At 50.7% G+C, this 27,278-nt stretch overlaps 1 protein-coding gene and 2 long non-coding RNA genes across 3 annotated transcripts; 1 reads left to right on the top strand and 2 right to left on the bottom strand.

Annotated features, from left to right (window-relative positions):
* Nucleotides 1–240: 240 nt before the first annotated feature.
* On the bottom strand, nt 241–27,278 carry NOVA2 (NOVA alternative splicing regulator 2). Its single transcript, XM_020898083.2, has 4 exons — nt 26,534–27,278; nt 15,837–15,980; nt 10,502–10,668; nt 241–1,676 (listed from the first exon to the last, which is right to left on the bottom strand). The coding sequence occupies exons 1-4, from the start codon at nt 26,787–26,789 to the stop codon at nt 594–596; spliced, it is 1,650 nt and encodes a 549-aa protein (XP_020753742.2). The 5' UTR covers nt 26,790–27,278; the 3' UTR covers nt 241–593.
* LOC110139913 (uncharacterized) lies at nt 7,698–24,143 on the top strand. Its single transcript, XR_002314619.2, has 2 exons — nt 7,698–7,833; nt 23,991–24,143. It is a non-coding gene; the product is annotated as an uncharacterized lncRNA (long non-coding RNA).
* On the bottom strand, nt 23,956–25,466 carry LOC139029827 (uncharacterized). Its single transcript, XR_011482058.1, has 2 exons — nt 24,855–25,466; nt 23,956–24,557 (listed from the first exon to the last, which is right to left on the bottom strand). It is a non-coding gene; the product is annotated as an uncharacterized lncRNA (long non-coding RNA).

Raw genomic sequence — 27,278 nt, 5'->3', positions numbered from 1 at the left:
GCTGAGAAAATCTGGGAACTCGGGGTCCTTGCTCCAAATACCCCATTTCAACTCACACTCTGCTACCTCTGCTTCCGTCATGTCCCTCAGATCCGGAGCTGAAAGCAGGAGAGGCCCGTCATTCGAGGTGACCCAGAGGCTCCTCCCCTCCTCCCATATGGAAACAAAAAGCTTATAAAGGGGGGAGGGGAAATCCTTATCAAAGGAGGGGGAAAAAAAGGAGGGAAAGAAAAGAGAAAATAACGCTTTGTTTTCTATTAAAATCAACAAAATGCAATATATACAGATATCACACAGACCTGGGCCCTGGGAGAGGAGGGTCAGGCCCAGTCAAGCATAGGGAGGAAGGGAAGAAGGGGTCAGTTCAGGGCTGGGGAGGGAGCTTCTTGGCCCCGTCCCCAGCCATCACTCAATCCTGCCTATGACTACCAGAAAAGGGGTGGGGGGGAGTGCAGTCAGGCCTACCCCAGCCCCATCCCAAGAAGAGCAGGACTATACCGAGCTGAGGTCAGGAGTTGGGGGAGGGGGAGGAGGAGGAGGAGGAGGGGGAGGAGGAGGGACAGGGAGCCAGGTGGGAGCACACACCACAGGCCTCATCCCACTTTCTGGGGGTTTGAGGCCCTCACTCCCTGCTCGTAGGTGACCCGCTGGCTGATGAGGTATTGAGCGGCTTGCGTGGCCGCGGGGCTGCCCGTGATGGTGACCCGCCGGTTCCGCGTGCCTGGCAGGAACTCGCCCTTCTTGGAGATCTGGATGCGGGCGCCTGTCAGCTCCTGGTACTCCACCAACGTCTTGCCCCCCTTGCCCAAGATGGCTCCCACCAGGTTCTCAGGCACCGCAATCTCCACCAGCTCCTTGGCACTCTCGGCAGCCAACTTCTCCGCCGTCAGGAAACCCCCAGCCGCCCCCGCTGCGGCCGCAGCGGCCACCAGCGGGCCGCCCCCTCCGCCGGCCCCGCCGCCCGCCCCGGCCCCGAGGTAGCCGTTGGCGGCCGCGGCCAAGGCGAAGGACCCCAGGGCTCCCGGCGGCGGGGGTGGAGGCGGAGCAGCCCCTCCGGCTGGCCCAGCCCCTGCTTCGCCGGCGTAGGACGCCAGGAGGTTGGCGGCCGCGGCGGCAGCAGGGTTGGCACCGGCGGCCACGGCGGCCAGGACCCCGGAGGCTGCGGCCGAGTTGAGGCCCAGGCCGAGGGAGTTGGTGTTGTAGCCGTAACTGGCCAGCGTGTTGAGTGCCGTGCTGATGGCCAGCAGGTCGGTGCCCGAGAAGGCAGGCAGGGCGGCCGGAAAGGCCCCCACGCCCGCCAACCCCGCCGGGCCCAGCAGGCCCGAGGCGGCGGCGGCCGAGGCAGCGGCGGCGGCGGGCAGCACGTCGGCGGGGCTGGCGTACGGCGAGCCGGTGGGGTTGGAGTTGGCCACTGGCCCAGCCACGTTGGCGTAGCTGATATTCAGGCAGCTGCTGCTCTGGGGATCTTCCTGTACCTTCTGCACGATGGCGCTCACGGCCTTGTGCACCTGCTCGGGTTCGCCGCTGACCGTCACCACGCGCTCCTGCAGGTTGATGCCCTCCGGCTTCTGGGACAGCTGCACCCAAGCCCCCGACTGTTCCATCACGGCCTTCACGGTCGCGCCCCCCTTGCCGATGATCAGGCCCGCCGTGCTGTTGGGGACGATCAGCTTGGCCTGCGTGGGGAGCCAGAGGGAGGGTCTTTAGGGGCGGGGTCATCAGAGACTGAACAGCAATATTCGTCTAAGACTCGCCATCTCAAGGCATTCCCCACCCCTGGCTCTCAAGTGTCCAAAATCAGACCCAGCAAGCCCCCTGGATATGCACCAGTATGGTCCTACCGGTTAGGAAAAAAAAAATTTTTTTAATCTAAATTTTTTTTTGGCCACGCAGCATACAGGATCTTAGCTCCTCCATCAGGAATCGGACTCGTGTCCCCTCCAGTGGAAGCATGGATTCTTAACCACTAGACCACCAGGGAAGTCCTTGGTTAGAACTATTGACTTTCTTGGTGGTCCCGTGGTTAGGTCTCTGCACTTCCACTGCAGGGGGTACAGGTTCGATCAGTGATGGAGGAGCTAAGATCCTGCACACTCTGCAGCACAGCTAAAAGAAAATAAATAAATAAAAATAATAGTGCAGAAATACTGAAATATTTCCATATTTATTAGTTAAAAGAAAAAAGGAGCTAGTACTCCAGCTCCCCTCGGTAGCCTCTCAGCCACCCTGTCCTTGGGACCCCTGGGTCCTCCTTACATCCAGCGCCTAAAAGTTTAATGGCTGACCCAGAGGGAGCCCGCCAGGACCCCGCCCCAAGCTTGCATTGGTGCCCATGTCCTTCGATATCATTAAGTACTCCTCTGACTCCCAGCCTCAGAAAAGGCATCATTAGTTTCACTTTACAGATGAGCCACCCAAGGCCTAAGAGGTGAGGGGACTTGCCCCAAGGTTACCCAGAAGGAACTGAAATTCAGCTTCATGGATTACTGCTCCATTGTGCTTTCCACCCCATGACATGGTCACCTGGATTACCCTTTCTGTTGTTATGGATTGAATTGTTGCTCCCACCCATCCTAATTCACCTCTTGAGGTCCTAACCCCTAGTACCTCAGAATATGAATGTATTTGGAGATAGGGTCTTTAAACAGGCCTTGAAGATTAAGTGTGTTCATTAGGATGGACCCTAATCCAATATGGTTGGTGTCCTTATAAGAAGAGACTAGGACATAGACACACAAATGGGGAGGACCATGTGAAGACAGAGGCGGCCTAATGGTTAGAACTCCTGGCTTTCACTGCCATGGCCCTCTGGGCTTTCGTTGTCATGGCCTGGGTTCAATCCCTGGTTGGGGAACTGAGATCCCGCAAGCCATGAATATGGCAAAAAAAAAAAAAAAAAAAGAGAGAGAGAGAGAGGGAAAAAAGCCATTTACAAGTCAAAGACAGAGGCCTCAGAAGAAACCAACACTGCCAACACCTAGAGCTCAGATTTCTAGCCTCCAGAATCGTGAGAGAATGAATTCTGTTGTTTAAGCCACCCAGTTCGTGGAACCTTGTTATGGCAGCCCTAGCAATCTTATACATGAAATATACAATCTTATCTGTGAAATGATGGTAACAGAGCTTACATCAGAGAAGACGGAGTAAACGGGTCATGTTATATGATGGTCCCCCTTCTCAGCTGTAGAGCAGCCCATCCTTTGCAGCTACAAATCAGATCAATCTTAACTCCAGTGGGGATATTTCAAAACCAAACGTCTCCTTTCACATCTCCAAGAGCATTTCTACACAGAAGTCCCTCCTTTCCAGTGCTTGTCACATCCCCCCAGACCTGTGGGCTCAATCCTTGGAAGCTCTCATCTCTGCCTCTCCTTTTTAACCCCTAAACCTGAGCCCAGTGGTGTCTGGGAAACTGTGGAAGTGGTTTTGGTTGCCGAGAAACAACTGAGGGCAGATGCGGGCACTCAGTGGGCAGGGCCAAAGATTTGCACACAGAAACGTGAGAGTCAGTTCCTGGCAATGAAGAACTGTCACAAGTTCTATATGACTTTTGAATGTCCCCCTGGACATTCATGTTGGTGAAAAGTCTGTTTATAAATCTCCCAACCCAGAACTGAACTTCATGCTACATGTTAAGTACCAAGTATTTTTTTCTTTTTTAAGTTTTAAGATCTATTGAAATTTTCAGGAATGTAACTACAGTAAGTCAAAATAAGGCTGTATTTTGTTTTGTTCTAAACTTTACCAAGAGTCGTTCATCATTTTAGAAAACTATGACATCATGCAAACTATTATATATAGAATGGATAAACAACAAGTTCCTACTGAATAGCACAGGGAACTATATGCAATACTCTGTGATAAACCATAATGGGAAAGAATATGAAAAAGAATGTATATATACAAATAACTGAATCATTCTGCCATACAGCAGAAATTAACATAACAATGTAAATCAACTACACTTCAATTAAAAAAAAGAAAACCATGACACTGGTAATAACACCATCTGTATCATTTAAGTCTCTATTACTACGCTCTGGATCACCATGTTTCTTGCTGTGTCACTCAGGCCATGTTAGGTGTGAACGGCTATTTCATTATTTTTTCTACTGTGGCCCTGCCTGAGCATTTACATATTAAAATTCATCTTGTTAAGTGTTAGCCACTCAGTCATATCTGATTCTGTGCAACCCCATGGCTGTAGCCCACCAGGCTTCTCTGTCTATGGAATTCTCCAGGCAAGAATAGTGGAGTTGCCATTCCCTTCACCCAGGGATCAAACCCAGGTCTCCTGCATGGCAGGTGGATTCTTTACTGTCTGAGCCACCATATTAAAACTCACCTTATTTTATAACAAATCACCTTCCTTTCATTTCTCCTTTATGAAAAAATATTTAGGGATATAGGAAATGTACATCCGTACAGTGGAAGATTAGTCAATTTAAACCAGTTGAAGGACTGATGCTTGCTACAACATGGATGAGCCTAGAAAACATTATGCTGTGTGAACAAAACCAGGCACAGAAGACCACATATGGTATAATTCCACTTATATGAATGTTCAGAACAGGCAAATCTATAGAGACAAAGGAGATTAGTGGTGGCTTAGGGCTGGGGTGGGGAGAGCTGGGAGGATTGAGGGGTAGTGTTTAAGGGGATCAAGATTTCCTTTTGAGGAAATGAAACTTCTAAAATTGATTGCGGTGAGGGATGCCCGGCTCTGAATACAATAAAGCCGTTGAACTGCACACTTTAAATAGGTCCAACGTATCTTTGTGGATTATATCTCAATACAATTGTTAAAAATTTTAGAGATGTAGATATGCTTTCTCTTTATATAAATAGGCTCATTGTATATATAATTTCAGAGAGTAACGTGGGCATGGGAAGATGTTGGGTTGGCTAATAAGTTCGTTCCAGGTTTTCCATAAAATGCATTGGAAAAACCCAAATGAACTTTTTGGCCAACCTAATATATGCAGGAGAAAGCGGACGTTGGGTCCTTTAAACAATCAAACAGGGCTGAGAACTTCTACATGCTCTGTTCCCTGTTGATCTCTCTGATTTCAGTCTTTTCTTCCTCTTGCTTAGTTCACTGCAGACACACCAGACTCCCCACAGTCCCTCCAACTCGCCAAGCTGCACCCAGACACAGGGCCTTTGCACCAGCTGTTCCCGTACCTGGAGCGTTTTTCCCCGGAAAAAAGGGCTTCCTACTCTCTTCACTCATTGCACAGATGCACCCCCTCAGAAACCCCTTACCCGCCCACCCAGATTATCAAAGCTCATGTGTATTTATTTTACATCTCCATCATGGGTATCTTCAGATTCTATAACTGCTAATTTCACATCTCTCATATGATGTTGAGTGGACCCCTCAAAAGTCCAAAATGAAACTCATCTTCCTCCTCAAATGTGTTTCTGCCACAGTCTTCATTTCGGCACAGGAAAAATGCATCCTACAACTACTTGGTCCCAACCTTTTGGAGTCTTCTCTTTCCTTTACACTCAACATCCAATCAGCAATTTTGTTGGCTCTGCCTTCAAAAATATATCCTAGATTATGCTAGATTAAAAGAGATTAAGAAGGTATAACAGCCAAATGCAGCACATGAACATTGAATCTTTAATAAAAATACTCTATACATGTAAAAGACATTTTGGACAATCTGAATATGGACTTTTTATTAAGTAATATTATGAATTCAGTGTTAATTTTTATAAGTGTGATAAAAGTAATATAATAATATAGGAGACTATCCTTGTTTTGGGGAGCTATACACTGAAGTATTTAGGGTGAAGAGTAGTAAAATCTACAACTTATTTTCAAATAGATCAACAACAGGGACTTCCCTGGTGGTCTAGTGTTTAAGACTGCATGCTTCCAATATAGGGGGCGCAGATTCGATCCCTGGTTGGGGAACTAAGATCCTGCTTGCCTCTCAGTTCAGTCAAAAAAAAAAAAAAAAATCAAGCTGATCAACAACAAAAAGAACCCCAAAGTCAATGTGTATGTCTGTGTGTAGAAATAAAGCAAATGTTAATAATTGGTGAGTCTAAGTGCAGTGTACAGGAGTTCATTGTACTGTTCTTTAAACATTTTCCAAATAAAAAGTTAAGAGAAAAAAGGTACCCATACTTCCTTTCCTTTTTCTCCATCTTGTCTTCATAGTACTTTTCACTCTCTGACATCCTATACATTTTATTTATTTGCTTCTTTTCTGATTTCCCAGGGGAAAATTTAAGGTCCGTAATAGTAGAAATCTTTATCTTTATTGCTTACTGCTGGGTTCTCAGTGCCTAGACGAATGCCTGGCACATACTTAGCCAAGGGTGGGTGAATGATAGTGGTACACATGCAGTGATTGTTGTCCCCAGGTGCAGACCTGTATTTAAGTCCCACATCTGTGGTACAGCCACTTAGGAAAACAGTCTTGCAGTTCTTCAAAAAGTTAAACGTAGGTTTTATCATATGACCCAGAAATTCCACCCTACATATTTACCCACACATTTGTTAATTAGCAGCATAATTCATAATAGCTATAAAGTAGAAACATCCCACATTTCTATCAACCAATGAGTAATAAACAAAATGTGGTATATCCATACAATGAAGTATTATTTGGCCATAAAAAGGAATGAAGTTTTTGATACACACCGCAGTGTAGATTTGGGCTTCTCAGGTGGCCCTAGTGGTAAAGAACCTGCCGTCAGTGCAGGAGATGTAGGAGTTGTGGGTTTGATCCCTGGATCAGGAAGATTCCCTGGAGAAGGGAATGGCAACCCACTCTAGTATTCTTGCCTGAAGAATCCCCATGAACAGAAGAGCCTGGCGGGCTATAGTCCATGGGGTCACAAAGAGTAGGACACGACTGAAGCGACTTAGCATGCATGCATGCACAGTATGGATGAATCTTAAAGACTTTATGTTAAGGGAAAGAAGCCTGACTCAGAATGCCACATTATATATCATTATGTATCCTTCAATTTACATAAACTATTCAGGACAGGCAAATCCATAGGCACTAAAAGTAGATCACTGGTGAAAGGGGCTGGGGCAGAGGCACTGGGGAATAGAAAAAGACTATTAATGGGTATGGGGCTTTTTTGGGGGTGGTGAAAATGTTTTGGAATTAAGACAGTGGTGATCAACGCACAACTTTGTGAATATACTGAAACCACTGAATTAAACACTTCAAAATGGTGAACTTTACAGTATGTGGATTATATCTCAATACAGCTGTTATTTTATAGAAATCACTGGAAAAAGAGAAATCTGACAAGTCAAGGGGATAGAACATTAGAATGTACAAAACCAGGCCTAAGAGTAAAGAGGGATTTAGTATGTGATACAGCATTTCAGAGCAACAGGAGAAGGATTAAAACTTTCCATCCAAGAAATTGTGTTCAGTGAGGAATGGTGAAAGCAAAAGCCTTCATCTCTCTGTGCCTCTGTTTCCTCACTGCTGACATTGACATTACCACAGCGGCTCTATTCAGGTCTTGGGGATATTCAATGACTAAGGTGACTCCATGGTGGTTGGCACAGGGGAAGCCCTCAGAAAACAGTAGCTGCCTTCACGACAGGCCCAGATTGCAAGACCACAGCATCTTAGATCTGTAGATGCAGTTCTATAGAATCCTGGATGTTAGAACAGTAGAATGTTAGAATAATATATTCCTCGAATTTTGGAATCACAGAGCCGTAGAATTATAAGTGTCTTAGAGCCAGAAGGACCTCAGAGACCATCTGCCTCAGACGTTTGCAAGTCTGGAGATTTAAAAACAACAGTAACAATAAACAGCAGCAGCCACTAACAACTGTATAAAGTAGGTACTATTATTAGCACATGTTATAGATTGGGTGGCTCAGATCATAAAGAATCTGCCCACAATGCAGGAAACCCAGGTTCAAACCCTGGGTCGGGAAGATCTTCTGGAGAAGGTATGACAACCCACTCCAGGATTCTTGCTTGGGAAATCCCATGAACAGAGGAGCCTGGTGGGTTATGGTTCATGGGGTTGCAAAGAGTCAGATACAGCTGAGTGACTAACACACATAGATTGGGAAAGGGAGGCACAGAGAAGTTAAGTACATTGCTTAAGGTCACACAGATGGTGACTAGTAAAGCCAGGATGTGATCTCAGGCCAGAGTTCATGTTCAGATTCCCAGGACTTCTCCCCAGAAATCTGGACTCAGTGGTCCCAGGCTGGGACTCAGGAATCTGTGTTTTAACCCAGATGATTCAGATACCAGCCAGGGCTGAGAACCACCCATCCAACCCAGAGGGGGCAAACTGGTGGTGCTCAGGCCACAGCCAGCCCAGCCACATAGTGTTTTAAAAACTGAGTCAACCTTGAAAAATCAAATGATTTCAAATATGTTTGACTTCATTTGAAAAATGTAGAAGATATTATGGGAAAACCCAAACAAACTTTTAGGTCAACCCAACAATGCTCCGTCCTCATTCCCAAAGGGTTAAGAATCAAGTGGAGGTGAGCAGCAACTACCCGCTTTAGGGATAGCATGATACCTCTATGATACCTCACTCCTTTATGTTCCCTTTCTGAATTCTGGAGACATTTCCATTTATAATCCCCAATCTGACCCAGCTTCCCCACTGTGAAGAAACGGAAACTGAGCATACATAAGGAAGAAGACACAGGGCAAGTCCAAGGCAAAAAGGGGACAGACTTGCCTCCTGACTCAAAAATCCCATAGTAACAACAATAGCAAACATTTTTGGATAATTGCTTTTCAAACATTAATAAACACTAGCCACTACCCTTAAATAGGTACCATTATAAATCTCATTTCACATGGAGAAATCAAGTCACTTGCTCAAGGTCCCGCAGGTAGGAAGTATCAGAATAGAATTCAACTCAACATCTGACTCGTGTCTGAACCTTCAGCCATTATCTCTTTCATTCTTTGAAGCCCCCGAGTAACAAGGCAGAGGAAAAAAAATCCTGGTTCTATAACCGTTCGACTCCACTATTTCAGAGTTCCTGTGGCTTAGGGAGTGGAGTAAGACGCTCAGGTGCTAATGGTGCTGACCCCATTCTCCCTGCAACATGTACAAACTTTTGATGAACCCTGAGTCCCTAGCGGCCACGACCAAGGCGGAGGGGAGAGGCAGTACCTTCGCTTCCTTGCAAACTGTAGGGAAGCTGTGGCCTGCTGGTGGGAAGGGATTTAGGAGAGGGCCGGCTGGGCGCGAGGGGCGGAGTTGCTTCAGCACCAAGGACAGCAGCCGCGCTCCGAGCCTCAAGCTCGCAGGTTTTGGGGGGATCGTTCCGTTTCGCAGTATTCTACCAGGGTTTGCTACCCACCGTTTCCCCACGAAATCGTAGAAACTCAGACCCGTGGTCTGTCTCATCTCAGGGCAACAGGATTTCCCAAGAATCCCAGTTTCCTTTTACCGAGGCCCTCTCTCCTATCTTTGCTTCCAAGCTGACGTCCGTTCAGGAACCCTCACAAGTGGGCTGTCTGCCTGCTCAGGGATCTCGCCCGTTTGCATCTTGTGCACACGTATACGGGAGTGGAGAGAGGGAGAGCAAACGGGGAGTTTGCCGCAGCCAACTTCGTGCCCTGCTTCTGCTCGCCGGGTCAGGGCCATGTTGCCAGGGGCTTTGCAGGAAGCCCACCTGCCTGGTGTGCACAGGGGTCTTCGTAACCCGAGAAGCCCAGGAAGCGACTGATCCGCTCTTGCACATCCCTCCGCCACGGCTTCCTGATAATGCAGGCAATCGAAAAGCTCCGCGTTCCTCCTTCCATCCCTCCTCAAGAGGGCTATGTAGCAGAAAGACCCGCCTCCTCTCTGCCTAAGGAAACATGATTTTCCCAAAATGGTGGCTAAACTCCCATCCAGTAACTAATGAACAGAGTGGGTAACAGTGCTGTGTTGCCTATGGATGGGGTGGTTACTTCCGGTGAGAACAGGAAGTGGGAAGCAGGTGGTTTTGACAGACAATGGGATGAGGTGGAAGAGAGAAGGGGATCTGGTAAATCCTAGGAGGAAGGGATAAATAAGGGGGTCTCTGGTCAGATTCTCCCAGACCTTCATTCTCCCTCTGAATCAAATCACTCTAATAAGCGGTCTGGCGTCCTTAGGCGGACTCTCTTTACGAACCAATACCACGTATTTGATTGATAAATGTTTTATAGCTTATTCTGCCATTGAAGTAGTCTTCCCAGGTGGCTCAGTGGTGAAGAACATGCCTCCCAACACAGGAAATGCAGGTTCAATCCCTGGATCGGGAAGATCCCCTGGAGAAGAAATGGCACTCACTCCGATATTCTTGTCTGGGAAATCCCTTTGACAGAGGAGGCTGATGGGCTACAGTCCATGGGGTCGCAAAGAATCAGACAGGACTTCATAGCCAAAACACCACCACCATGCCATTGAACCCTCCTCACAAACCGGTGACATGGAAGAAGTGCTTTCTCTCAAATCCCACCAGCTTTACAAAAACCCAGCCTCTATCCCTGCTAACCTGCTTGGCTCTGTCAGGATTCATTGTGGTTTGGGGTTGAAGGATATTGACCACCTCAGGCTTGGTCATCGCTTGTGGGATTTCTCGGACCTTCTCGGCAATAAAGCTGTGCACAGCATTCAAGGCCTCTGCTGTGCCCTGTACCAGGCATACTCTCTCTGTGGTTCCTGTTGAGCAAGGAAGAGAGGGGTCACACTCATCAGAAGGAGAGTGAGTGGAATTCCTGTTTTATTATCTTCACTTCCTCTCCCTCCCTTAAAACAAACCCAGGGGATGGAAGAATGATGCTTAAGTGCTTTGCTATGCCCACAACAGCCCTGGGCAAGGGAGACAGGGCTCAGCTGCCTCTTCCCAGTCCTTGCTGGCTCTCGGTTGCTTTGGCAACCATTCACTCACTGCCCCCCCCTCCACCTTCTAGAAGCCGAGAGCTCAGGCCTGCAACGGTTGCCACAGTAACTGGAACCCCCTTATCGGTGTGGCTGGCCGGGTCCTCAGCCCACCCCCAGGGGGATGAGGGACGAGGCCCCGTTGCCTTGGCAACCCCTGAAAGCCTGCAGCGACGGCCTCTGGGCTTTTGGAGAGGATGGGGAAGGGCTGGGGGATGGGGGAGACAGCAGAGAGGCCTGAGTGCCTGCCTGGACCCACCAGATGGAGGGCTGAGGGGTGGGGGAGGGCAAGGGTGGGGAGAGGGAAGAGCAGAGTGGGTCAAAGACAACTCATGGAAGAGTGGAGATGGGGATGCAGAAAGGATGGCGGGGTGCCTCTGCTGGCGATTCTCCAGATATTTGTGGCAGTTCTGACCTGGGCATCCTTGGTGTGTGTGTGTGTGTGTGTGTGTGTGTGTGTGTGTGTGTGTATCGGGGTGGGTAGCAGAGAGCAGAGGTGCTAATTCTAGGTGACGTTGGGATATATATGTATGAGAGAGAGACTCTGGGTGACACTGACCAGTGCAAACAACATCTGTGAGGCTGTTTGGGTGAGTGGTGTGTGTGTGTGTGCGTGCATGTATTTTCTTGGGAAGGACTGGCTCAAATATCTATCTGTGTGTGTATGTAAAAGAAAGAGCAGGAGAGACCAGGATACAAACAGACTGCATGACATAGTGATTTCAGTAAAGACGTTTGTGTGGGGGAGAAAGACTTTGGATGTCACTGTGATGTTCAAGGTTATGTACACTATTTGTAAGACTGAGCTGGGTGTGCACGGAGGTTTGGGAGTAAGAAACAAAGAATCCCAGGAAGTGGCATTGAGGCTGTACGATGAATGCATAGCACTTGGAGATTGTATGACAGTGCGCCTGTGTGTCTGTGTGTGTGTGTTTGCATAAGGGAAAGAGATATCCGGATACCTCTGGGTGTTCAAAAGACTACCTGGACAAATGGTGTGCAGACTGCATATATACATGCAAAGGCGCATGTACAGGTAACAGGCAAGACCCTGTGAATGATGAGGGTGAATATGAGGAAGAGAAAGAAACCGACAGGCAGACCCAGGTGTCAGTATGTAAGAATTGGTATTTGGAGAATTGATGTATTTGTGTGTGTGTCTGGGGTCTGAATTACAGTCAGACAAAGAAGACTCCACCAGGACTGGCTGGGGTGAAGCTGTGAGTGCAGATGATACAGGCATGCTAGGTGTGGTATGGTGTGTGTGTGTGTCTCCCTGGGTAGGACTCTGTTTGCAGGACCAGTTAGCTCCCTGGGTCTATAAAGGGTCCTGAGTGCACCAGGCTCCATGTGCCTGCGTGTCCAGGACACTTGTGGGTGAGTGTCCCGTGTCCTGTGGGTATACCAGTGCAGCATGCTAGTCTTACACCCTGATCCCTCACTTGCCGTCGCTCAGCCTGGCATGCCAGTCTCGCCATGTGTCTGGGTGTCCCCGTCTTGGATCACTGGTGTAGCTGACATCCCCCATGTCCTCTGGGCTGCTATTCCTCACTCTTACTCCCCTCCACCCCAGAACAATGGCTTGGTCTGAGCCAAGCGTGAGTCAGCGCATAGGCTGCCTCCGTCTGGGTGTAAATAGGAAAGGGTGTGGGTCAGGGTGGGAACTTGGGGGGTGGGGTGGCCCCAGGGAGAGCCTGGCTGAAGTGGCCCTGCTCTCCATCTCTGAGAGGCTTCCTTCCAGCTCAGGGAGTCTGTGATCTCACACCCGCTTGTAGTTCTTAACCAGGATCCACAGGGGCTTTGGGGGACTCAGTTAAACCCTGAAAGAATATCTAATAATAACAGCTGGTGCTTACATAACACCAATTTCCGGGCATCATTCTAAGCACTTTTTATGTGTGTATATATATATATATATATATATATATATATATATTTGTTCATTTTAATATATGAGGCAGGCGATATTATTATTCTTGATTTATTACTAAGGCACCTGGGTTTTGTCCAAATTCATTCAGCCAGTAGCAAAAAATCAGGGTTTTGAACCCATGTGTCTGGCTTCAGAGTCTGGGCTTTTAAACATTTAGCCACCCTGTGCTAAACTTGGTGTGGGTGGAGTGTGTGTGTGTGTGTGTGTATGTGTTGGGGGGAGGCATACAATGATTGCAATTTTGCTTTTGTATTTTTGATGATAAAAAAGAATACATAAGATGTTAAACTTGGCCGCAAAGATGTTATAAATCAAAACATTTTTTTAAAAAGTGTCTATATCTGTTTTTCTTCTGAGGTTAGGGTCCAGGGCTTCAGGCGGCTGTTTAAAATCCGAAGGAGTTTTAGAATCAGGAGAAGGTCTGGGTAAGCTACACAGAAGACTGCATGGCTTGGGGCAGGTACCTGCTTCCTTCAGGGTCTAAGTCTCTCCAGGTATGACTCAGAAGGATTGAATCTGGAGCTTGGGGGTTTCTGTACCAAGGAGGGGGCACCCTTCGTGTGTTCTGCCCCTCACTTTGGGTTAAGGGCCACACAGATTTTTGTTTCATGGACTAGATACATAGTGCAGACATATGTGTGCGTGCGTGCGTGCGTGTGTGTGTGTGAGCTAACTAGACCCTTACACTTTCTCCATGGTCATTTCTCACCTGTCCTCTCACCAGCCACAATGAACAACTAACCCCCACCCCGCAGCCTTTGAACATGCTCTTTCATCTCCTCTCATCACACTTTACTGCTCTCTACCTAGCCCACTCTTATTATTCTGGCTTCCTCCTCCAGGAAGCCCTTCCTGATAAATCATCTCAGTCTGGGTCAGGTGCTCTGTCTGGGCTCTCTTCATTCTCTGGGCTTCCCCAGTCCCAGCCCTGACCACCCTAAGTCATGACTGGTATTCAGTTTATCTTCCCTACTGGGATGTGAGATCCATGAGGGCTAAGCTGGGGTGTCTCAGTCACTGCTGTGTCCCCATCTGTCTGGTATGGGGCTGGCCTGGAGAAGATGCTCAGAGAATATGAATGAATGGAGGGTATCAGCCAGAAGCAGAGAAACACATGCGAGAGCAGTAGCATCTCCATCTCTTATGTTCCTCTGGGTCCTGGGAGGTCCCAGGGATAGGACTGGGATGTAGAGAGCTGTGTCCTGCATCTCTGAGCCAGGAACCAGCACATGCTGTATGATCTGGAAGTTCCGAATGGGGTTGCGGGGTGGGGAGCAGGAGTGGCTGCACATCCAGGGGCTTGGGAGAGACGCTTAGCTCACATTGCTTGCTTGAACAGTGTTTGGCCCAGGAGAGAGTCAGTGACTGGCTCATCCTTTGGGGTTCTCCGCTGCCTAGCCGGTGGGGTGTGTCACTGTGTTGGGAGGGGATGACGTGTGTTATGTCATAGAATGAGATCCAGGGGCAAGGAACCAAGTGTCCTTGGGTGGATGTCCTAAGCAGAGGTCCCATCTGTACCTTGTGGGCTAGCGGGGTGAGGGGAAAACTGGGCCAGGGTGGAAGAGAAAAGGGGGTTGTGCCAGGTTCCCTGGACTGTTCTCTAAACCTCTTGCCAAAGCTGCTTAGTGAGATGGGAGGCAGAGGGCGGGGTGGAGAGAGGAGAGAGAGAGAGAGAGAGAGACAGGGAGAGAGAATATGAAATTGTCCTGACCCTGGGCTTCAGCTCTGGTGTTTGACCTAAAAAATCCAAGGGGATTAAGGATGAACTAGAACCAGCGCTGGACCAAAGATGCAATTCAGGGGACCTTCCCTGGATTCCTAGATGTTGAAGCTCAGGCTTCAGTCTTGGGAGGGAGATTCGAAGCGGGTGAGAGATATTGAGGGGGATTAGCGAGAGGGGAGGGGCCTGGACAATTTATGATTGGAGGAAGGGAGATAGAGCTGGAGAAGAGGCAGAAAAAAGGGCTGATTGTGGAGACAGGAAAAAAGACACGAGGAAGCTGAGACAGGAGAAAAAGAGGACTGTAAGGGGAGAGATGGGTAAGCAGGGATGGAAAGAAATGAGGAGCAACCCCCCGCAGAGAATGACTACCCATTGAGGGGTGCTACTAAGTACTGGTTGAGTGGGTGACTGGAAAGAGATAGGTGGAGAAAAAAAGTGAGACTAAGAGGTGGAGGAAAAGGAAAACATGGTGAGAGAGATGGGAAGACACAAAGGAAAGGGAAGATGAGGGGACAGAAAGGGAAAAGCAGAGACGGACAGACCAGCTGGGCGGCTAAGAGAACAGAGATGGGGGACCTCCAAATGGAACCAGAGAGACAGAGGAGAAACAGGGCAGGGGGAGACAGAGAGAAGCCAGTGGGAGTGGAGACTCAGGGAACAAGAGAAGAGAAAGTCAGAAACAGAATGAGAAAGGGACTGCCCTGGCGGCCCAGTGGTTAAGAACTCTGCGCTTCCAATGCAGGAGGCGCGGCTTCCATCCGTGGCTGGGAAACTAAGATCCCATGTGCTGTGTGGCTCAGCCAATGGACAAGAAAGAAAGATGATAGAAACAGAATGAGACATGGAAAGAACGACACAGATGGAGAACCAGTGTGACTCAGATCGGGTGAGATGGGGTGACAGAGAAATCCAAAGGGAAAGACTGAGGGTCTGTGTAACACGGATGGCTGGCCCCCCAAGCCTTGAGGGACACCCCAACACCTGCCTCCTTGGCCAACCCCCCCAGCTCCTCCAGCAGACCCAACGGGGCAGGTGTGTGGGAATGGGTACATCTGCCACCACATCATGCAAATGAGCTCATGAATATGCAGCAGTCTATTGTCTTGCCCTGCCCCCACCCCCATCTGCTCGGGCCTGGCCCCTGGGGCCCAGGGCTGCTCAGTCCCCTTAGGAGGAGGAGGGGAGGCCCCCTACCACTCTCACTGCCCCTAGGGGAGCCTTCCCCCCTCTTGGAGGGCCCAGATGGGAGGGATGGGAGGGCAGAGCAAGCGTGCCCCCGGGGTTGGGGCTCACCCGGATAGAAGTCTTTGGACTTGGAGAGCTTGATGGTGGCTCCCGTCTCCTTCTGCAGCTGCACGATGGTCTGCCCACCCTTGCCGATGATAGAGCCCGCAGCGTAGCTGGGGATCAGCACCTTCAGGAAGTATTCACCTTCCTCTGCAGGGGCACACAGCAGGGAGGGGAGTCAGGAGAGAGGGGTCTTCACCTTTGGATAGTACCTCTTGGGAGGCATTGGCATGGGCTGGGCTAGGAAACCCGCTGGGATCACAGTAACATACAGGAGCAAGGACTCAAGAGAGTAGCAATAGGGAAATAATACACGTAATGATTTTCATTCTCTCATTCATTCATTCCACCAAGAATTCCTGAGCACCTGCTATGTGCTTGGCACCATGCTAGAGAAACAGCCATGAAGAAAACAGACAAAAGTCCCTGATTTTGCAAATAAGGTCAAAAGAGTTTCAGTGATTCAGCCAAAAGCATACAGTTACACTTTTCTAGAGCAGGGGAGACAAGACAGTGCATTTCATGTTGTCGGATGGTAGTAAGTACCAAGAAAACAAAAAGAGGCAGGAAAGAGGATGGGGAGTGTAGGTGCTGGACTGTCAGATCTGGTGACCAGGAAAGCCCTTCCCAAGAATACAGCATTCTTTGTAGAACAGACACTTCCATAGTACCTAATACATGCTAGACTCTGTTTCAAGTAATTTACAAATATGAGATCGTTTTCACACTGATGCTAAGAGGGAGGTACTTAAAAAAAAAAAAAAACATTCCACAGATGAGGAAACAAAGGTAAAGGAATTTCTCCCATTCACATAGCTAGTAGATGGTGTCACGTATGTGCTCAGCTGCTTCAGTCATGTCCAACTCTTTGCAACCCCGTGGACTGTAGCCTGCCAGGCTCCTCTGTCCATGGGATTCTCTAGGCAAGAATACTGGAGTGGGTTGCCATTTCCTTCTCCAGGGGATCTTCCCAACCCAGGGATCGAACCCACATCTCTTGCATCTCCTGCACCGGCAGGTGGATTCATTACCACTAGCAACATCTGGGTACCCATCAGGTACCACCTGGGTAGTGCCACCTGGGAAGTGGTAGAGCTGAGATTTGAATCCCACCTGGCTCCAGAGTCCCTGCTCTGAACCATTAAAATACACTGTCTCCCAGCTGTGGAGGAGGGAACAGAACAGAACCACATAGCCATGTGGAGGAAGGGCAAGTGCAAAGGCCCTGGGGTGAGGGTGTGCCTGGGTTGTGAGGGTGAGATGTCTAGTGGGGCTGGGGCTGAGTGAGACAGGACAGTGGGAGGAAATGAGGGCTAAGAGAGGTGGGGATGGTGGTGGGGTGTTCAAGCTTGTGGACCAAGGTGGTTTTTCTTCCAGGTGAGACGGGAGCTTCGGGAAGGCTCTGAGCAGAGTTCAGTCACTCCGCTGTGTTCGACTCTTTTATGACTCCGTGCGCTGTAGCCCATGAGGTTTGTCTGTCCATGGGCTTTTCCAGGCAAGACTACTGGAGTGGGTTGCCATTTTCTTCTCCAGGCAATCTTCCCAACCCAGGGATCAAACCCGTGTCTCCTGCAAGTCTCCTGCATTGCAGATGGATTCTTTACCGCTGAGCCACCAGGGATGCCCCATGTGTGATGTCTTAGGTTTTAAAAAGATCCCTCTGAGGCCCGTGAGGGGAGCAGACTGTGACAAGCATGGGTGGAAGAGCTCAGTGAAGAAGCAACTGCAATAGTCCAGGCAGGAGGTGACAGTGGTCTGACTAGTGGAAGCAATGACGTGGGAGGGGAGCAGAAGGCTGGACTCTGGAGACGCTCTGATACTCACTACTGACCTGGTGCTGTGTTGAGTGCTTTGCCGGCTTGATCTCACCCATTCCTCACCACCTCCCAGTGAGGAAGGGAAAATGAGCTCCATTTTTATTATTTTTTTATTCTTCCATTGCAATATGTGCTTAGTTGCTGAGTTGTGTCTGACTCTTTGCAACCAACAGAGCCCGCCAGGCTCCTTGGTCCATGCAGATTCTCCAGGCAAGAATACTGGAGCGGGTTGCCATGCCCTCCTCCAGGGGATCTTTCCAACCCAGGGATCAAACCCAGGTCTCCCACAGTGCAGGCGGATTCTTTACCATCTGAGCCACCAGGGAAGCCCAAGAATATTGGAGTGGGTAGCCTTTCCCTTCTCCAGGGGATCTTCCCGACCCAGGAATCGGACTGGGGTCTCCTGCATTGCAGGTGGATTCTTTACCAGCTGTGCTACCCAGGAAGCTTCCTCATTGCAACACAGTTTATATATATATAATGTTGTTGCTTAGTCACTAAGCCAGGTTGGACTCTTTGTGACCCCAGGGACTGAAGCCCACCAGGCTCCTCTGTCCATGGCATTTCCCAGGCAAGAATACTGGAGTGTGTTGCCATTTCCTTCTCCATTATTTTTTTTATTACTATGTTTTACTTATTTTTTATTTTTATGTTTTGATGTGGGCCATTTTTTAAGGTCTTTATCAAATTTGTTACAATATTGTGTCCACTTTATGTTTTGTTTTCTCCGTGGTTTAGCTCCCTGACCAGGGGTTGAACCCACACCCCCTCCATTAGAAGGCAAATTCTTAACCTCTGGACCAACAGGGAAGTCCCCTCCATTTTTACGTAAGGGGAAACTGAGGCGCAGAGGGGCACAGAGAAGTTAAGGTACCAACCCAAGGGCACCAAGACAGTTGCTGGGTTGAGATTCAAATACAATTCTGATTCATTCTTGATCCACCCATGCCTAACAACTCTTCCCTGCTGGCAGCTGAAGACCAGTATGCACCAGGACAGCCTCCAAGACCTTGAGGCAGGAGGCAGCACCAAGAGTCCTTAATGAGGCTTTGGTCATTCTTTGTTATCAACCAATTCTCTTGGTTATGTGTAAAGCACCTTATTAACGCAGGCTCAAGGTAACTGCCTAACCTCTGCGATCTTCTAATCAAACTGTTGCCCCCACCACCACCCGTGTCCTCCCAGGGGAAAAATTCAGGAACCTTCTGAGTCTGAGTCTGAATCTCTCTGTGATTTGGCCCCGCCCTCTCTTCCACCTTCACATCCTTATCTTTCTCCCGGCACATTAGACCCACCTTCCTTTCTGTTCCTCAAACTTCCCTCCTCCCTCCCACCTCAGGGCCTTTGCACATTCTCTTTGTCTAGAACTCCACTCCCCCAGGTGGCTCAGTGGTAAAGAATCCACCTGCCAGTGCAGGAGACCCAGGAGACCTGGATTCGATCCCTGGGTTGGGAAGATTCCCTGGAGGAGGAAATGGCAACCCGCTACAGTATTCTTGTCTGAAGAATCCCAGGGACAGAGGAGGTTGATGGGCTACAGTCCGCAGGGTCGCAAAGAATGCGCCTCCCCCAGTGAATTCCTCTTGTGCTTCAGGTCTCCCCTCAAATGTCCCATCTTCTTGGAACTTTTCCTGAAACCCTAGGGAGGAGATGGATCTCTGTTTCCTGCCTTCAGAAGGATGTACCACAAAGTCCAGTGTGGGCCATGTCACTGAAGCTCTTCCTCATGTTCAAGGACTCACGTAGCGCCCAGCCCATAGCAGGCATATAATAAACCCTGGGAAGGGCTTCCCTGTTGGCACGACTGGTAAATAATCCACTGCCAATGCAGGAGACACAGGTTCAATTTCTGGGTCAGGAAGATCCCCTGAAAGAGGAAATGGCACCCCACTACAGTATTCTTGCCTGGAAAATTTCATGGGTAGAGGAGCCTGGTGCGCTACAGTCCATGGGGCCGCAAAGAGTCAGATGCGACTGAGCAGCTGACCACACACAAATCCTGGGAAGAAGAAGGGACACGCCAGGCCGTTTGGTTTCCAAAGCTTAAGGTCTTGGACCATCATCCCCCAGTGGTTTTTTCTTTTAAGCAAAGGAAATGTAGTTTCAACGTCTCCAATGAAACTCCAACATCCAGAGCAGATAAAAGAGAAACTGCTCTGTTAGAAGGATGGGGCAGGGTCCTGGGGGCTGGGAGCCCTGCTCATCTCCACTTGGTCCCTTAAGATTGAAAGTTCTGGGTTCCCCAGCAATTCCCTGGTGGTCCACTGGTTAGGACTCTGTATTTTTCACTGAAGGGGGCACGGGTTTGATCCTTGGTCTGGGAAATAAGATCCTACATTGTTGCACGGCATGACCAAAAAAAAAAGAAAGAGAAAGAAAATTCTGGGTTCCCTGCCATGTGAACATGGAGGTATGGGGGCAAGGGGCTAGATGTGGCTTTTCAGGCAAGGGGAGGAGGTCCAGAATTAAGGGGTTTCCTTTAGTCCAAGGCAATCCTCTTAAACATGCCTAATCAGATCATTAAGCCTATTAGGTAATTAGCCCCCCAGGGTTCCTCTCCATCTGTCTTCCTAAGCAGCCCCCCCAACAAATGACTTCCTTCCCTGAGCTCACAGAGGTAGCCCCTTGCCTGCCCTTCCCCTCAACCGGACACAGAGACGGGGGCCGGTTCTCCATCTTTGGCAGGTTTAGAAGGATGGGGAGGGTTTTCTCACAAGAACTCCATCCTCTTTCCTTCTTTGATTTCATTCCCGATCTTTTCTCCAGCCAGGGCCACTTCCTCAGCTTCCCTCTTGAAGACGGTTCCGAAGAAAACTGGGGACACCCTCACGTCCCTCGCTCACACTTCCTCAAGTTTTGTCTGAGAATCTCTGAATGAAATGACAGAAACAGCCCTCGACTGAGTGGACTTCTGTCACGGATGGGTGGTGTGGCCTTGGGTGAGTCACCTCACCTCTTTGGGCCTCTGTTTTTTCATCTCTAAAATGGGGACAGGATAGCACCATCTTCTGGGGTTAACTGTCATTCATTCAAGTACTTAGGATGGTCTCAGGCACGTAGACCACTTTAGAAACGTCAGGTATCAAGACATCATCATCACAATCATCATTTTTACTATTACCTATTTCATGAACACAGGCAAAGCTCCTATCACAGTGTCTGGCGCACACTAAGTGCTCTATCAATGGGGAAATGAGCCTCAAAGGTTTGGGGTTTTGTTAGGAAATAGGAGGATGGGGGGACGCCACTTCCTTCATCACCTCTCCCCAGGCTTCTCCCTGCTTTTTGGAGGAGGAACCTCCAAATGGTTTCTCATTGATAAGAAACCAGGCTCTGCTTCCACTTGCCCTCCAGCATCTAACTCTTCCTGAATTGCTGCATCCCTCCGTACTATTATTTCCTTGCTTTTTCTCTCCCTTCCTTCCTTTCTCCCTCCCTCTCTCCAACAAATCCTTCCTGAGCACCCACTACGTGCCAGGCCTTGTTTTAGATCCTGGGGACATAGCCGAAAACAAGACAGACAGTCCATTCCCTCTTAAAATGTAAATGAATCTATTTAAAGAGGATGTTGAAAAAAATCATTGCTAATAGAGTTTGAAGGACTGGTTATATTTTTTTTCCTCCTAAAGTACATTCATCTAAACCCAAAATGATTCCCCCGAAAAAGTCTGGCCATGGAATCCCCGCTTAAACCACTTTGTGGGTGCCTGGTGGTCCCTATATCAGATTAGTGGAAGTTTGGAGGCCCCTCCTCAGAGGTCAGGGTCCTACAGAGAGTAATCAGTCGAGACCTCCCCCCTGTAGAAGCTCAGAATTCTAAGATCCTGGAGTCCCCATGGCAGCCCATCGTTTGCTCCAGTGCTCTGCAGAGTCTTCTCCATTCCCCATTGTGGGAAGCTCACCTCCTCCAGGAAGGAGCCAGGCTTCTATCTGCCAGCCTGCCTCCAAGCAAAGAGCAGACGTGTGACGTCAGCCAAACCCGGAAGCCCCCGGACCTCACATATCCCACCCTGTTTGAACAACCAAGGTTCTGCCTGTGAAAAAGTTCTTTCTACTGAAGCAAAACGCCAGCACTTTCCACCTGCCCCACCCTTCCCCCACTCCCTTAGCTTTTCCCTGGGGGTCCAGCTAGTTGCTCCCTCTATAGAGGATGGCAACTAAAGATGCCAATTTCAGCTCTCCTGGTTCCCCTCTGCTACAATTTCAATATTTCCACCTTGGGGTCGGGCTGTCTTTCCTTCTTATAGTCATTCTGGGTTTCTGGTCTCCTCCACTCCCATGTCCCTGCTCCTCAGGAAAGCTTATAAAGGCTTCCAACAAGGAACCAATACTACTCTACCTCCATAAATAATGTTGACTTACCCAAGAGATTTGGGGTGCTATGAACGGGTAGAGTAGCCCTCTTTTTTTTTTTTTTTTTTGGCTGTGTTGTATGGCTTGTAGGATCTTAGTTCCCTGACCAGGGATTGAACCCATGCCCTTGGCAGTGAAAGAATAGAGTCCTAACCACTAGACCGCCAGGGAATTCCCAAGAGTGGCACTTTTTACTCAGCACTGACGGTGAAAGATGGTTTGGATGCAGGAGAGGGGGCTGTTCATGACAAAGGTAGGACAGAAGTGAATGTGGCAGAGGTGGGGTTTTTGGTGACTGTATGTTTGGGCGGAACCTAAGTAGGGGTGTTGTACTCATGGTACCTGCTCTTGTGTGGGGGCAGGGGTGTTCTGTGGAGGTCTGAGGAGGCTGGGGTGGGATGCTGATATTGTCATTGGGAATGTGTGAGGATGCTGGTGGTGGAAAAGAGACCGGGGGTGTGGCTGGTACCACTGAGGAGGGGCGGGACATTGGTGGGTGATGTCTTTCTGTGAATGATGGTGCTGCCCGTCCTTGCGAGAGATATAATACAACCGAGACATGCTTCTGAAGGGATGAGATGCCAAGAGGTGTGATGCTGTCTTTGAGCTGTGACGCTCTCTCCAACAGAGAGATGGACGGGGCGTGATTTCCTCTGGGCAAATCACCAGTGGATCGTGAATCAGGAACGTGACATTCTCCATAGCAATAATAATAATAACGACGGCTATTGTTTATTGAGAGCTTACTATCTGCCAGACCTGATACTGTGTATCAGGCATCTCGCTGAACTCACACAACGGCACTGAACCCACATACACAATCTCACCGAACCCACACAACAGCCTGGAGTGGCAGAGGTGGATATTACGGTTCCCATTTTCCAGATGAGGAGACTGAGGCTCGGAGCAGTGAAAGAATGCGCCCAAGGGTCACACACCAGGCACGTGACAGTGACAAAATGAACCCCGGAGGCTCTCACTCCAGAGCTAGTAACCTCGGTGATAACTGTGTTAAAGATCGAGGACCTCAGGAGCAAGGCCTGGCTGGTGTCAGCTATGGTTGGGCTGTGAGGTCTGTGTGCATGTGTATGGGGGAGTTGATGTTTCTGTATATGTGGGGGTGACAGAGATGGGAATACAATCAGGTGTATAGGGGGCAGCCTAGTGGCATCTTAAGAATCTGTGGGACTTCTCTGGCGGTTCGGTGGTTAGGATTCTGTGCTTTCACTGCCGGGGCCTGAGTTCGATCCCTGGTTAGGGAACTAAGATCCTACATGCCTCATGGTATGGCCAAAAAAAGAAAAAAGAGTTATCGTCTGTACTCAAGGGGGACGCTCTTTGTTACTGTGCCATCAAACTGGGACTACGTTTTTCTGATGAATTCCCAACCGGAGTCTCCACTCAGCCTCTTTGTTCAAGCCTGCCTGTCCTTAGTGCCTCGTCTCCCTCCCAACGACGTCTGCCTGCCAGTCACAGTGGCCAGAAGCCGCTTTTAACAACCATCGTCTGCTCTACCAGCCCCTAAGCTAGCCCCGTGGGCAGGAGTTCAGTCTGCTGGGGCTGGAATGACTTACTGCGCAAGTGCCTTATCCCCTGAGCCTCAGTTTCCTCGACTGAAAATGGGGTTCACTATAGTGTCTACTCAAGCGATGGAGCCAGTCTCCTGAGTTCAAATCCTGGCTCTGCCTCTTATTCGCTGACTAACCTTGGGCAAGTTAATTAACCTCTCTGTGCCTCAATGTGTCACCTATAAGATGGGTAACATAATAGGATTGCAAGGATTATTAAACGATTGGTGAGTGCCAAGTGTTTTCCATAATACTTCTGATGTACTGTGGCACCATAAATGTCATTGTTACAATTTATTATTATTATTATCACATCATAGAGTGTTGGGAGAATTAAATGAAATACTGCATGTAAGGTATTAAGCAATAAAATTGTTAGCTACTATCATCATTCTGATTATCTTTATTTCCCCATTTGGCAGATGGTGACACTGAAGCTCAGAAAAGGAGTGAGGTTGACCCAGCATCCCACAGACATGAAAGTATTATTGGAAGGAGCCCTCAATTTTGAGATGGAAAGTCCTGGACGCTTGCCCAGCCCTGCCCCTGAGCATTTCTGTAAATGGAGGACTGTCCTTTCGTGTCTCCTGGCCTCAGTTTCCCCTGGGCCAACAGACGGAGGTGGACGAGTCGGGAGGACAGGGTCCCTACGGGTCCACCCTAGTTTCCCCCCTGTTGGAGGAGGCAGGACACACGGGCTGGTTGAGCACATGGGAACCAGGCAACCCAGGGTTGGAGAGATCCCGGTTCCCCCACTTATGAGCAGTGTGACTTCAGACAAGTGGCTTCATTTCACTGAGCCTCAGTTTTCCTCATCTGAAAAAGCAGCTCAAATCATCTCCCCTGAGGATTGTATTGGGAGATTTCCCCACGTTTCCGAGCCTGAGTCGTAGTAGGTGCCAAACGCTAGGACTTCACCGTCCTTGGCAGCATCACTGTTAAATGGTGCTGTTTTGCTCTGACTGCTCAGATTGTGAACATTTCAGCCCCTTTAAGAGAAGACAGGGATGAGATCTCTTCCCTCCCCCCAGCAGGGGTGGGGCTGGACCACCAGACTGGGCTCAGGGCTGACCGCCTGGGTCCCCGACCCTCTCCAGGACTGGGAATGGCAGTGAGGCAGGAAGGAGGCAAGGAAGTGGCCGGGACACATTCATGCGTGTGCTGGGGGTGGGGGAGCAGGAAGAAGGACAGGAAACTCCCTCCCACCCCTCCCCCAACTTCCCTTTCCTCCAATTTCTGCTGGACACCCTCAAAGGCAGCCAGGGGTTCCCCGATTCCTATCTCACCTGGACAGGGGTGGCAGGGGGCTGGGATGGGAGGAAGAGATTCAGCTCCCCGTCATCTGAGGAGAGGAGGTGGGAGGTCCCCACCGCACCCACTAGAAGAGCTGCGCTCTGCCCCAGGCCACCCCTTTCCCATCCGGAGGAAGAGGCCAGAGGAAGCGTTAAGATTTTGGCCAAGGTGACCGCTGGGAGGGGCATGTCTGCTCTGGGGTCTCCCTCCTTCCAGGGAGCTAATGGGCTGGGCTCTCTGAGTACCCTGACAAGCCCTACCCCGTGGGCAGATATACACCTAGAGTTCCCAGCTTGGCTTTTATTCTCTGGTCCACATACCTCTTCTCACACACACAGTGAGGGTCCCTCTTGTCTTCTACACACACCCCTTCTGTGTTGTCAAACATTCAGCCATCACACACACACACACTCCCTTGTCATACGCACAGAGAATCATCCACGCCAACCATTTCACACACAACCCCTTGTTACACATATACACACACTCGGGTGTCACACACAGACCTTCCCTTTTCACACCCCTTGGGTGTCACATGCACACGTTCCTGCTCCCTGTCACATGGGCCCCCATCCTTCCCTCTCCTTGTTACACACCCTCGTGAATTTCACCCAGCCTCTCCCCCGTCATACACCCACCTTCCCTTGTTGCACACACCCCCTCTGATGTCACCGTTGCACACCTCCATGTGTCACACCCAGCCACAGCCTCTCTGGAGTCACACCCACACTCTTTTCTTGTCATACACCCTCACCAGCTTCTCCTGGTCCCACCCCACCCAGGACACGCCTGTGTCACACACACTGAACTGCCGCCTTCTCATCCACACGGCCTCTCGTGGTTCATACCCAGAGCTGGCCCATTCGGTAGCCCACACACACCCCCTTGCATGTCACACAGACCCTCTCACTCACTCTTCCACAGTCCCCTCTGGGGTGACATGCACATACTTGTCACACATAGCCCTCCGAGGGTCTCAAACATGAAGCCCAGCCCCTTTCATCTCTTACACACACACACACACCCTTCTTCCTGTCATATCCATGATCCATAATGTCACACATCCAGGCCCAGGGCTCACACACATACACATGAACACACACACGCACCTGTCCCGACCACACATTCTCTCACTGAGCTTTCCACACCCACCTTTTCCCCCATGTCACCCAACACACGCACCCAGCTTGTCCCCAGCACAATCCCGCCCGTGGCCCACACATGCCTCCCTCGGGCGCAACCCTGGCTCAGGACATCCCCGGGGAGGCTCCAGGTCCACAGGCCTCCTCAGCTCCTTCCCCTCCCCCCGCCAGGACACGCCAGGTCGGGGACACCCCTGCCCCGAAACGGTCACATCACACACCCCTCAAGGACACAGAGACACCCGCTCGGAGGGACCCACGCCCCCCATCCTTCGCGCGCCCCCAAGGACACTTACCACCCCCTCCCCCTCAGCCCCTCTCATCGCAGACAAAGCTCCGGGCCCGGGGCCCGCGGCGAGAGGGGGAAGGGGGCCGGTTCCCTCCCCAACTCCCCTCTCCTTTCCCCAGTCTAGGGAGGGGCGCCCTTCCCCTCCCCTGAGCCCTTGCACCTGCCATTTGCGGGGGAGGACGGTGGAGAAAGGCGAGGCCCCCTGCCCGCTCCCCCACGCCGAACCGCAGCCCTTTCTCACCTCCCGTGTTGCTGCGCTTGGTGCAGACCACCTCGGGGGGCGTTTCGAGGGGCCTCTTGCGGGAATCCGGGGCCTCGGGCTCCATGGGGGGGGCCTGGGGCGGCGGCTGCTGCTGCTGCGGCGGCTGCGGCGGCGACGGCGGCGGCTGCTGGGGAGGCTGGGGCTGCGGCGGCGGCGGCGGCGGGGGCGGCGGCGGCTGCGGGGCCGCGGAGGCCGTGAAGAGGCCGTGCACCGCGCCGGCGGCCATCATCCTCATGGTGGGGGGGGGCGGGGGGACGGGGGAGGGGGAGGGGAGGGGATGTGGGAGGGGGAGGGGGCGGCGGCGGCGGGATGGGGGAGGGGGAACCCCGGAGAGGGGAGAAGGGAGGGAGCTGGTTCTGGGGGGCTGACAGAGCCCGGAGAGCGGATGTGAGCGGGACGGGAGGGAAAAGGGGGTCTCGGAGAGGGCCCTGAGAGAACTGAGGGGTGGGGTCTGTCGCAAGATCACAGAGGCCGGGGACTGGCCACGCCACTGGAGGGGACAGGGACCCCTTTCTTTGCTCCCCGGGCAGAGGGCCGAGCCCCCCAGACCCTGCCCGGGGCGGGGGGCCGGAGGAACGGGGCCGGAGGTAGGAGGCGGAGGCGGCCGCTAGTGGGGACCCGGGGGGTGGCGAGCGCGGGCGGCAGCGGCGGCTGGGCTGGCGGTGGTTGCTGGCCCGAGCATCTTCTTCCCGGAGACTCCCACAGCGGCCTGGCCCCTCCCACC

Source organism: Odocoileus virginianus, chromosome 20, assembly GCF_023699985.2.
Source record: "Odocoileus virginianus isolate 20LAN1187 ecotype Illinois chromosome 20, Ovbor_1.2, whole genome shotgun sequence".
NCBI lineage: Eukaryota > Metazoa > Chordata > Mammalia > Artiodactyla > Cervidae > Odocoileus > Odocoileus virginianus.
This window is presented reverse-complemented; position numbering and strand designations above follow the sequence as displayed.